At 45.3% G+C, this 12,117-nt stretch overlaps 1 protein-coding gene across 5 annotated transcripts in view; it reads left to right on the top strand.

Moving 5' to 3' along the window:
• The window catches only part of NTRK3 (neurotrophic tyrosine kinase, receptor, type 3), a 355,136-nt gene extending 349,286 nt beyond the window's left edge, over positions 1-5,850 (top strand). For all 5 annotated transcript variants that reach the window (XM_012643693.1, XM_012643692.1, XM_012643690.1 and 2 more), the window contains 2 exons: positions 2,220-2,378; positions 5,444-5,850. In XM_012643693.1, coding sequence (XP_012499147.1) covers positions 2,220-2,378; positions 5,444-5,629 — 345 coding nt within the window. In that variant the 3' untranslated portion in view covers positions 5,630-5,850. The remainder of the gene's footprint in view (positions 1-2,219; positions 2,379-5,443) is intronic.
• Positions 5,851-12,117: the final 6,267 nt, after the last annotated feature.

Below are 12,117 nucleotides of genomic sequence, written 5' to 3'. Positions count from 1 at the left end.
GTTAATTGGAGCATAAAAATTCATGATTACCACTGTGGTGAATTTTACTAGCTTTAAATATCATATTAAGTATGATAAAAATATGATATAAGCCACTTTGTCTCCATTTAATTTTTGGTATTCTGAATTCTTTTTTTCATATATACTGAAACAATATAAAATGTATAACAAACAATGAAAGAAATGTAATTGGCCATAGATATGCATATATACACATATACATGTATATGTATATGGCAAATTATATTTTCCTTTTATTGCTTATTGTATTTTTTGCATCCTTTCATTTTCAATATTTTCTAATATTTTGCTTTAGATATGTCTTTTCTAAATAACATGCATATTAATTTTTTAACCTAAATTTTTTTCTCATTTAAGAAGTAGTATAACCCATTTGTACTTATTGTCTACAGTGGTACTTTTTAAGCTTCTTTTTTATTCATCATTATCCGACTCCCCCTGTTTGTAGTCTTTTGGGTATTAGTTAAATATTTTTGACTCTATTTTTTAAAAACTGATTTGGAAGCTATATGTACTATTTCTATTCTTCCAGAAACTGCTTTAAAATTTTAGCAAGTATATTTAAATTTAAACTGTTATAGTCAACAATTAATCACTGTAAGTTCCTTTCCTCTGTTTCTAAAATATACAGCTTTTATCAGGCTTTTAATAATTTCTATATCTAATCTTCTATGCACTTATGATTGAAATTATCTGGAAGTTTCATTCCATAAAATATGTTAGTAGTAACGGGGGTAGTACTATTAGCATTATTGGTATTATTATTTACTTTATGTCTCTATTTTACAGGAAGCCTTTATTAGTAATTGTATTACTTTTTACTACGAAATTATCAACCAGTATTTAGATTTAAATTGCATTTTTGTAGCTTATTTTCCTTACATGGTTATGTTTCAAGTCATCGTATAGCTTGGATTCCTTTTACTATTTTCTAGATTACATCCTAAGTTAACTTTTGCTTCCATATTTTCTGAAAGGCTATGAATGGTAAATTTCCTGAGTCTTTGTCTGAAAGAAACATCTTCAGTTCTCTTTACACTTAATACAGAGCTCTCCTGATTATAAAATCCCAGGTTGAAAATAACATTTCTGTAAACCCAGATTATCATTTACCTTCTTAAATTCTTCAAGTGGACAAAGAAAACATGATTTCCCTTTCTAGAAACAAGATTGTCCATCTCCCAAGTCATTCTTTCTTTAATGTTCATTATTATTATTCCTCCAACTGGCCCACTGTAGAAACGAGAACTTCAAATTAATAGTTCATCAGAATATATATAGAGAATTTCTTTTTATCAATGTTAAACACCTTTCTAACGACAAATCCATATATTAGCCAAAAGTTCTAATTTCTGAAGCTCTATTTCCTAATGAGGCAGTTAGTTCCTGAGTATAAAACATGCTGTGAATTTTCTTCCATTTGTGCTAATACCTCTAACCTGCTGGGCAGTGAGGATTTCCTTAATGTTTTTCTCAAGAAATGGCACCCTAGATGTCTGCCCTTGTCAGTCCCTGTCTCTTGCCCTTGGCTTTCAGTTTCATAGGCCCACAGGTGGCTGACATGCTTCTTAGGCTACTTTTAAAGAGTCTCCTTACTGACCATTGCGATCTTACTAAGAATGGCCATGAATTCTCTTTCTGTCCACTTGGTATCTTATTAGTGCATGATCTTCCACACTTTTGGACTGTCCCTGTCCCCTTTTCTTGAAACACTGAGTCCTAAATTGTGGTGAGAAATTCAGAATTGTCAGGTAGAAGCTAATTCATAGTTCCACAGATTAGATGCGTGTGGAATATATTATGTCTCTGCCACATTGGCCAAGGGGCCTAACCTGATGTTTGCGAACACTGATACTTGGTGACTTGCTCAGTAATTTTGCTGACTTCCTCTTAAGGTTAGATTTTACTGTAGTACCAGGTTCTGAGACCTTCTGTCCCACTTCAGATCACCTTGTGATCTTTCTTTACACTCAATGCCAAGGAACCCACCTTCCCTCAGATGTTGTCTCTAATTGCTAGTCTAGCTGCCTGAAGTACCCTAGGGCTCGGAAGTCAGCATCTCCACTCATGCTCTAATACAAATTGCATAAAGTTGTGGCTATTTTAGGATGCACGGAGAGTGCATCTACACATGAAGAGTGCAGACAGACACCACTCATTTTGGTCACCGTGTGTATCCCTGTCTTGATCCCCTTTAGGTGGGAGGACATACCATGCTCCCCATCCGATGGATGCCCCCCGAAAGCATCATGTACCGGAAATTCACCACAGAGAGCGATGTGTGGAGCTTTGGGGTGATCCTTTGGGAGATCTTCACCTATGGAAAGCAGCCGTGGTTCCAGCTGTCAAACACAGAGGTAAAGGGGGGCACACGAGAATCTCAATTTGGAGGAAGGCTGATAAGAGATATCTCAGGTCAGGACATGAGCACAGTCTACAAAACGTTAGGTGGGATTTGGAGCCAGCAGAGTGAACATAGGCATAAGCAGGAGGGGAGAGCTTCTTAGAAGGGAAAAAATAGTAACTTTAGGAAATATGGTATAATTGTCAAAAGAGCATGAAATCACGTGTCTAAATTGAGATGCAAATCATGGTTCTGTTTGTTCTGCTATATCTAAAAAAATCACAAATATTTCACTAAGACAGAAAATGAAAACAAAGAGCAACTACGAGAGTTTTTCAATTGTGCCGTCTTGTGGAAACACCTACGACTTAGTATGCCCGACTAATCTGAGTCCCCAAAGGTTCTAGGCCTGCCAGTTGGGCCTGGGGATGCACAGGGGTGTATGGGGAAGGCCAGTCTTACATAACTGGTAGAGCTATGTGTGGACTTGGAGGGTGGCCACCATGGCAGGAATAAAATGAACCATAGCAGTCAACATAAGAATAAACACATATATTTTTATAATTTTAATTTATAATACTAAAAAATAAAATACTAGTAAACAAGGTTCAATAGTAGCTAACTTTTAGTGCCAGACACATTTCTAAGCACTTTACCTATATCAACTCAGTAATTTTTGCGAAAACCTCTGTTGAGGTTTAGGCCAAAGAAAGGGGGTTGCTTGGGGTCCTGAAGTGGATTGGCCAGTGTCTCAGAGGTGACAGCCCCCAGGGCAGGAGGAAAGCCTGGGCCATGGTCCCAGGACTCTTGCCTCCAAAGCCCAGCAAGATGTTTCTCAATTACGTGTGGACCAGAGTCATGTTGCCCCAGGGAATTCAGCACAGTTTGTAGACAGTAAGGAGCTCTGTCTCCCAACCCAGCAGACCTATAAAAAATTGCAACTCTTTTTATGGTCTTCTGTTTTCTGGGAAAATGTAAACACAAGGGCCTTTTAGTATTGAAATCTTATTTGAATATTCAAGAAATTGACTTTCTTCTTGGAAGCTATGTTCATCTCTGCTCTCCTATGTCTTGACCACTTAATTAAGTGCATTTCAAAGACTGAAAAGAACACATTTCTTTAAATTTGTAATATCTCACCATTCACAAGCTCAGTGGGGCCTAACCACATTTCCCAAAGTAGGACAAAATATTTTAAAAACCTTTTCAAATAATGAAAGAGTGTACGTCAGAACCCATTTGTTATGGTGTTTTAAAAGATTGTTAGTGTTTTCCTGGGAGGTGGGACATACACACACACACACATACACGTGCATGCACACCCACACGCATGTCTCTGAACTTCTGTGTAGTTTGGTGGCCTCAGGTAAGGGTGGATCTGGGCTGAGGTTGCTGTTGGTCTTAGCATAAGACCTGTCCTGGATACTAGAGCTGGTCCATAGAAACTAACAAGGTGGTAAGGTGGTTATGGTCTCTCCCAAGACCACCTGTGAGGCATTGGCCTTGAAGGCCGGCTTCCTTCCCTCAGCCGCCTCCCCCACTCCACCCACTGCAGCGGCCAAGTAGAGGTAGTCAGTCACTGACCATGGGTTTCTCTACAGACATCAACAACTTAGTGGATGTCCCACTAAGTTGGGACACGTTGCAAGAGACACTACCAGGTGCTTTTTATCTTGGCATTAGCAGCTGCTACTGCAGTTAGAACTGGATCCTTTTTCATGGCAGTGAAGGTCATAGGGGTTGGGGACAGGGCTGTTATAAGAATGGGGAATATAAGCAGACCTGTCAGGCTGGCAAGGAAATGAGACTGGTGGGCCAGCATGGACTCCAGGTGAGCATGCCGGGAGGTGCTGGCACAGTGGTGGTTCGACAGGTCCTCCAAAGTCAGAGTGATGTGAGACAACATGGCAGACTAGGCACTGTTGGGCAGCACAGGGAGATACAAAGGGGAAGAAAGGCAGTGCTCCACCTGATTAAATACAGACTAATGGGGACAGAGAAGGGAAGTAACATTTGCTCAGCAGCTGAACTAGAGATTATTCTGTGTATTTTTGTCATCACAATCAATCTTTAAATGCAAAAACTGAAGTTGAGGGTAAGTAACTCTCCCAAAGTTACACAGTGGCAGAATTAGGGAAAAGTTAAAACTAACCTGAAAACTAGAAGATGAAACCTTGAAAATATACATATTCGGTGTCAGTAAAGAAGTATTTTTGAAGAATTAGAAATGAATCTCAACTTCCACACTTGGTTCTCAGTGGCCTAGTGGGGTTAGTCCAGCCATACATTCTGCGTTTTCTTCTTATGCCTCCTTATGGCTACCCCTTCAGTATGTTGGGCCAAATAGTCCCTTTTCCTGGTCTGATTTGGTCCTTACAATGCTCCTACAAGGTGATCAAGACAGACGTTTGCCCTCCATCTTACCACTGGGGATCTGAGACCTGAGAGATGAAAGGACTTGCTCTGGCTGTCCAGCAGGCAGTGGGGAACCAGGCACTCCTCCCAGTGTTAGAGACTGTAAGACACAGGAGGATGGGAGTTGCTGAGAAAGGGCCCAGTGTAATGGCTCATAGGCAAGTGTGGTGAGTGCGCACAGGCTGTGGCACAGAGGGGAGCTCGCCAGGAATGGGAGCTGAGGGGAGACAGGCAGGCAGGGGCCAGATGGGGCAGAGCACCTTCAAGGGGGCTTCACAGGCAGGCGGGCTCCTAGGAGGGGGAGGGACAGGTCAGAAGCCAGTCTCCACTACCAGGTGGAAAATGAATGCGGCTCAGTCACCCAGATGAGATTCAGGACTAGAGAAGAGGTGTGACGTGGAAGGAAAGGGTGTGTCAGTGTAGGTCTGGCCCAAGAGGTGGAGTCAAAGGGCAGCAGACTGCTCCATCAGCCAGGGCCGTTCATTGCCCCCTAACCCATGCACAGGACAGACATGAAAATCAGTGCTGCCTCCAGCCACGCTTGTGGGGACCTCGGCTCTGCACTGACGCTAATCCATGTAGGTGTCGCCTTTCGCTGAGCATGAGCCACAGGGACAAGTCTGGGCTTCGGATGTAACTTCCTCGTTCTCCTCACTCTTTCAGGTCATCGAGTGCATTACCCAAGGTCGTGTTTTGGAGCGGCCCCGAGTCTGCCCCAAAGAGGTGTACGATGTCATGCTGGGGTGCTGGCAGAGGGAACCACAGCAGCGGCTGAACATCAAGGAGATCTACAAAATCCTCCATGCTTTGGGGAAGGCCACCCCCATCTACCTGGACGTTCTCGGCTAGTGGCTGGTGGTCACGAATTCATACTCTGTCGCCTCCTCCCTCCCCGCCTCACATCTCCCTTAACCACCTCACCACTCCTTTCCTCCATCCTTGACTGAAGCGAACATCTTCATATAAACTCAAGTGCCTGCTACACATACAACACTGAAAAAAAGGAAAAAAAAGAGAAAGAAAAAAAAGCTGTAAGGCAGTTTGGCATATATATATATATATATATATATTTATATATCTAACTATCTATCTATCTATATCTACAGAGAGACACCTTCTCTAATACAGAGAGAAGCTGCTGATAAGGAAAACCACAAGATTTTAACAACTCAGAAAAATCTTACATATTATTAATGCAAATGAAAATTCCTTTTCACTGAAGCTATGGCCCATGCTTCTTTAGCTCTGGCCTTTGCAAGCAGAAGACCTTGACCATGCAGAGACAATCTTTAGGGTGGGAGCTTTGGGAGGGAGGAGCCAGGGCGGCGAGCCATCCCTGCAGAGAGTGTGCGTGCACAGCCCACGGGAAAATGACGCCGCCGGACAGGGGCGCCGGAGGCAGCCCTTGTCTCCTCTCATTGCTGCCTCCATGCTCTTCCCTGTCTTATCCACTTCAGGACAATTTTCTGATTTGTCCATTCTAAAAAGTCTTGATGCTTTTGGGAATCAGCGAAGGTGCCTACGGGTAAACACCGAACAAACACCACCACCACAACACAAAACCCAGACAAGAGCAGACCACATCCAGCTTGGGTGTAAGCTTCTTGCTAAATATGGGAAAGATGTGTCATTCTATCCTCTGGACTTAAAGAACTGGACTTTCTGGACGAAAAGAACCACAGAAGAAAAAACAGCTGAAACCTAAACCCTGACCAGCCACTGCCACCTGTCTCTCCACCAATGGACAGACTCCTTGGCCCCACCTGCCGTTTTCCAGCCCTTGGGGAGTTTGGGGGATTAGGAAACATCCTATTGTCTGTGAATGTAGACACAGCAGGCTTCGGGGCTCCAACAGCAAGAGACTCAGTTGCGTGTGGGTCAGTATAAGGGATGTCCCCACTGGGTCCCCTCATTTTCTCACCCTGTTTCCCTATATCCCAGCCCCCGCTTGCTGTGCCTCCACCAAGTCCCAGGGAAGGAAGCCAGGTCTGGTGAGAGGTAGGGGCAGTGTCTTAGGAAGCCAGGCAGTGGTGCAGGCAGGAGCCAGCAGGGGAGACTCGACTTGACACCTGCTCCGGGCACCTTGGCATTCTCCTCACGTTCCCAGCCCCTGGGAGGATTGATGCATCTGCCTTTGAGCTGCTGTGAAAATGCAAGGGCTGAGAAATCGCTTTTGTGGGCTGGGGTGGGGGGAGGGGCTGAGGCTCCTCTGGGAGACGTCCCATGAGTGGCGGGCACCACTGGCTTGGCATCGCAATGAGGACAAAGCCCTGACCAGGGAGAGGGAAGGAAGCGGCTGGACTGGGGCCAGCTCCCTCTGCCTCAGCACCAGGGGAGTCGCCGCCTTCCTGGCTGCTGCCAAGGACCACAGCAGGGCAGATCTCTGGGCCTCCCTGACACATGACAATGAAATGTTGTGGAAACCAACAGCCCGGCCCCACAGGGCCCTCCTGCTGGGGAGGAGAGGACGTGCTCCTCCTGGCCACCCGCCCCTCCACCTCACCCCTAGCACAGAGCTACTGAATGGACTGACCTTTGCCTAACTGGAGCCTCCAGGGGCCTCTGGCTGCTTCCTTCTCAGCCACTGCAGGGCCTGCCAGCAGCCCGGACGCCCTGGCTAGCTGAAGGCAGCTGAAGTGTGGGCATCCCTGTGTGGGGTTTAGAACTGAATTATGTGTTTGTGGTTTTGCTTCTTTTTTTAGACCCACAAATGTTTTTATTGAAATAGAAAAGAGCTGTGCTCAGATCGTAGCCGTGGTTGGGGATCGGTCAGTGGGGCTGCCCTGCTGGGCGGGGAGGGGAGGGAGGGGAGCGGGGGTGCGGCGAGGGTCTCTCATGGTGCTGTGTGCCCAGCCCCTGAGGACTTTCGGGGAAGGCTCTTTGAACTGATCACCTCAAGAGGACCCTTTGCTATCCCATGCAATTACCCCTCTTTTCTTTCCCTGGAGGTCCTTGGTCTGTGCTGGGGCTGAATGGAGCTGTGTAGCCTGGTTTTGATCCAGGTAACTGGGGAAAGGCGTTAGGGGTAGGAGCGATCTGGAGGGGCCAGAGGGGAAGGTGTCTTCTGGTTAGGAGTGAGGGTCCAAGGCTCCTGGTGCTTCCCTTCTCCCTCATCCTCCCCCAAGCAGACACCATGTGGCTGCTTCTTGGCTGTGTGTTTCTGGAACCTCATAGGCACCGACGGGCTGGGAGGAAGGAAAAGGAAGTGGTTTGGAAGCTGCTGGATGACTGGGAATGCGGCATGTGCTGGGGTTTCAGCTCAAGGCATTGAGTCATCATGGCCTAGTGGGAGAAGGCATTTCCTTTGGGCATGAGGAGCCCTGTAGGAGATGGCAGTTGTCACTTTGCTGGTGTCTTAGTCCCATGGGCCGTCGTGTTGGCTTTGAGGTCAAGTCTTCGCCATGTCCCTCGTAAGCAGCTGCCTGCAGAAGAGTCCAAGAGGGAGGGTGGCAGAGCAGGGAGGAGCAGAGAGGGAGGATCTGCCCTTGCTGTCCTCTCTGTGTAGAGTCTACTTTCCATGTTGATTTTTCAATCTCAGCAGGTAGAAAAAATGAAAACAAAATTTTGGAGAGTAAAGAAGGCAGAGAAGAGGGCTATGGCAATGGCAGGGGTATGCTACAGCTCTGGGGGGCTGTGCAGTGTATTATTTCTCCTGTACTGGGACAGGACTGATAAGACTCACCCCACTGTGTCTTGGTTTCCCCATCTGCAAAAAAGGGTGTACTTTCTAATCTCTCACTCCTTCGAGCTCTAAATTCTTAGATTCTAATTATGTTGAATCACTGTATCATTTTTCTCAGTACCACTCTGGGATGCCAGGACAGCCCTCCTCAGGCCCTTCATGGATGGAGGGCAGTTGCCTCTGAGGGCTCACTGGGCCTGGGCATGGATGAGTGCCAATAACACACTCCTCTTTTGTCCCCATGTCACAACAATTCAGAGTCCGAAGTGTCTGAGACGACTAGGAGGGAGCATTGGGTCTTGTTTCCTACACTGGCATTTCTACGTACAAGAAAAGCACTGTCAGTGGTCGGTTTATTTATTTATTTATTTATTAAGAGCCTAATGTGGTTAAATGAGTCTTGAAATGCCATCCCATTAGCCAATATGGCCACCCCAGTCTACCCCACCTTCATCCCCCCCAAAGCAAAATCTACATTCTAGAAAATGGTGCCAGACAGGACTCCGAGAGCTTAGCTTGAAGCAAGCTCCACTGTGACTGTTGGTGTCAGGGCACCCAGGCTGAGCTCCCTGCCATGCCGTCCTCACCTGGTCCTCTCCTGGACCAAGCAAGAGTGACTTTCTGTTGGATGTCCACCTTGGAGTAGGGTGTCATGGCCAAGGGTCCTCCTAGTTCTTCTTTGCTTTGGATATAAACTTTATGCTGCCCTCTCATTATACTCCTGAACTCTGAGTGGACCTCGGGGGTCACTAAGCTCCCTCTAGTCAACACACAAGACAAAGGACTTGCTTCCTCCACTCAGCAGATCGTGCACAAATTACCCCTGGAGAGAGGCTTCCCACCGGAAGCAAAGGATCCTTGGTCCTTCTGGGTTCAGGTTGAACGTTAATGTTCTTCTCTGGTGATGCTTACTTTGCAGAATACCCTAGTATAAGTATTTTTTTGGTGCTAAATACTATAGAAACCAACACCAACAGGCGAGCTATTGGCCAGTTTCTGGCTGCATGATAAGGAGAAGCCAGTCAGCTGTGCCAGGAGACCACGGGGAACATCGGATGTTAGTTAGGAACATGGAAAGACCATCAACACTTCTAGTTTTGCTCTGAGTTACCTACATGTCCTTGTCTAAATCAGCTAATCTCTCAGATTATCAAATTTCTCATTTGAGACAAGAGGTTGGAATAGATATTTTTAGAGTTCCTTTCAGTTAAAAAAAATAAAGCTATGCTCTGCTTCTACCTGCTTTGTTTAAAGCTTGCTTGTTAAAAATAAGAGAAAAAAATGAAAGGTGAGAAGGGCGAGGAAGAAAAGTTACCAGTGGCAAGAAACTGATGGTAGAAGGCAAGTAAAGAGGGTCTGATGGCTAGTAAGTTTGGGGGATATTGGCAGGGAGCCAGGCAGGCAAGGCAGAGACCCCGCGTCTGTGCTCGTCAAGGGAGGCCGTGCTCCCCAACTGACATCCTCCCCCGCGCAACACTGACATGCGCGACCTTGGCAGAAACTATCCCAAGATCCACGGAGACAGGCCTGTCATGTGAACCACTGCTGATCTGAACTCTGGTTCAAAAACCAAGAGGTTTTTATCTTTAAATGCTCATTGTAAGCAGCCTGAGAGGTTGGGAAGAGAGCAGTGTCCTAAGGTGCAGACTCCTTTTCCCTTCAGGAGTGACTAATGGCTTCCCTGTTCCCCTTTTCCAAACCAAACAGCAGCAGAATTATCTTGACTCCAGAGTGCAGTTACTGTAGTGGGTGGTCTTGAGATGGGAGGTCGCCTTAGCACTGTGCTCAGAGTCCGGAGCGTAGAAAGAGCTATAGATGTTTGCTGAATGAGCCCACGTGTCAGCGGTCCAGAGAGCTGCCCTCAAATGCCCTTGAGATGTTTATTGTCCTCTAGCCAACCTGCTAGAAGACCCGATGGCATTTTCTTTACAGCAAACAATGGCACCTTTAGGTCAGAGTTTGGGCACTGTAGTCACTATGCTTTTGGTTCCTGGAGGTCTACTTTCTGCTTGGATACCAAATAAATCATTTCGGCCAATACTTAATAGATTTTAAAGGAAAATTATAAGTTTTTGCATCATGATGAAGACATCAATATAGGCTTCAGAAAATGTGTTGTGGTTGCTTAACATTACTGGGAGTGTCTTCCTGAGGAAAGCAGAGGCATGTGTGCATTGTGTACTTATACATATATATTTAATTGGAATGGCTTCAAAGAAGGCCTGTTTGAAGTCAGAAAATTGATTCCAATTTGGGATTCTCTTTGAGGCTTACTTTTCTTGGGAATAAGAAATCCAGACATGAACTGGCTTCAGAGACATTCAGGAAGGCTCTGATGGGAAATCTGTCATCTTGTAAAGTTTGATCAGTTGGTGCTCTCTGAATTAAATTATGCGGACAATAACATTCTGGTCATCTGAAAATTGTTCTTCCTGGTTGTTTGATAGATCACCACACAGGAACCATTTCTACCACATCTCATTTGGGGGTTGACATTGAAGTCATCAGCACTGCAGATGAAACCACCTGCTAGGAGGGATGGGGCAGAGAGAATGTGAGATGTTGATAATTGATCACTCTTTCTGAAAGACTTTGCTGACCATGGGCGATGCAGTGACTGTTTGTGTCCCTGCGTTGGGCTTTAGAGCTTTTGTTCTGAGCATGGGCTGCTTTACCCTAAGGACCTGAATCTTGGCTTCTGACAGTCTCTGCCTCATGCATTCTCCCCAAGCATGGTTTCCTCAACTGCCTATATAAACTCTATACTTTGCAACAAGAAATGTCTTTGGCCCAGGTCTGAGTGTACCAAAGTAAATGCTTTTCTGTGAGATCTGGGGAGATTGGGAGCTCCTTCAAAGTATTTGGAACTCTTGATGAAAGTAATAAAATTTAGATTTCCCTTTCTCTTTAGCTAACTACTAAGTTCCAAATATAAAACAAGGTCTGGTTTGATATTTGCAGTAGGAGATGATGTCTTAAACCAGTGAGCTAGGGCTATCTCTCTTTCACCATACAGAAGCAGGATAGTAAGTTCTATTAATTTTTCCTAACCGCCCAGGCAAATATTGCTTTTTGTGCAGTGCCATGGCCCAAGGTCAGAGCTTGCCAGAGATACTTCTGGCTGACAAAGCTAGAAGTTTCTAATAGAGGATATATCAAGATAACATAGACGAAGAAAGGCCTATTGAACATCTACTTCTGAGAAGTGCCTATGCACTCTGATCTTCCTTTCCAGTTTAGTGTCTTATGAGAGGAGTTGGTTTCTTCTCATTTCAGGCAATGAGAGATTTAGACATTCTTCCCGAGAGCCCAGATAGTCACTGTATACTCCGACATTCTTTTGGATACAACATTCCTAAAACCCAATGAGAAATGTAAACAGTTAACTCTAAGACTGGTAATTATTGTTCTTTCATTTAAGAAGAGTATGTGGGAGTTATATATATATATATATTTAAAAACCCTAATTTTGTAATATGTTAAATGATAGGGCATACTCAGTTTTCCCCCGGCGGAGATCTGTCCACATGCCCCTCTCCTTTTACCAGCTACTTAACGTTTCCTTGGTGCCTCTGAGTCTATCGCTGGAGCAAATAAATAAACCTGGTCCACGGGATGTGATTTCTGCTGCCCCTGTCGTAGGGAAGTAAATCTC

The sequence above is a fragment of the Propithecus coquereli genome, unplaced genomic scaffold (genome assembly GCF_000956105.1).
Source record: "Propithecus coquereli isolate 6110/MARCELLA unplaced genomic scaffold, Pcoq_1.0 Scaffold20, whole genome shotgun sequence".
Taxonomy (NCBI): domain Eukaryota; kingdom Metazoa; phylum Chordata; class Mammalia; order Primates; family Indriidae; genus Propithecus; species Propithecus coquereli.
The sequence above is the reverse complement of the archived record's forward strand: the minus strand, read 5'-3'. Positions and strand labels throughout refer to the sequence as shown.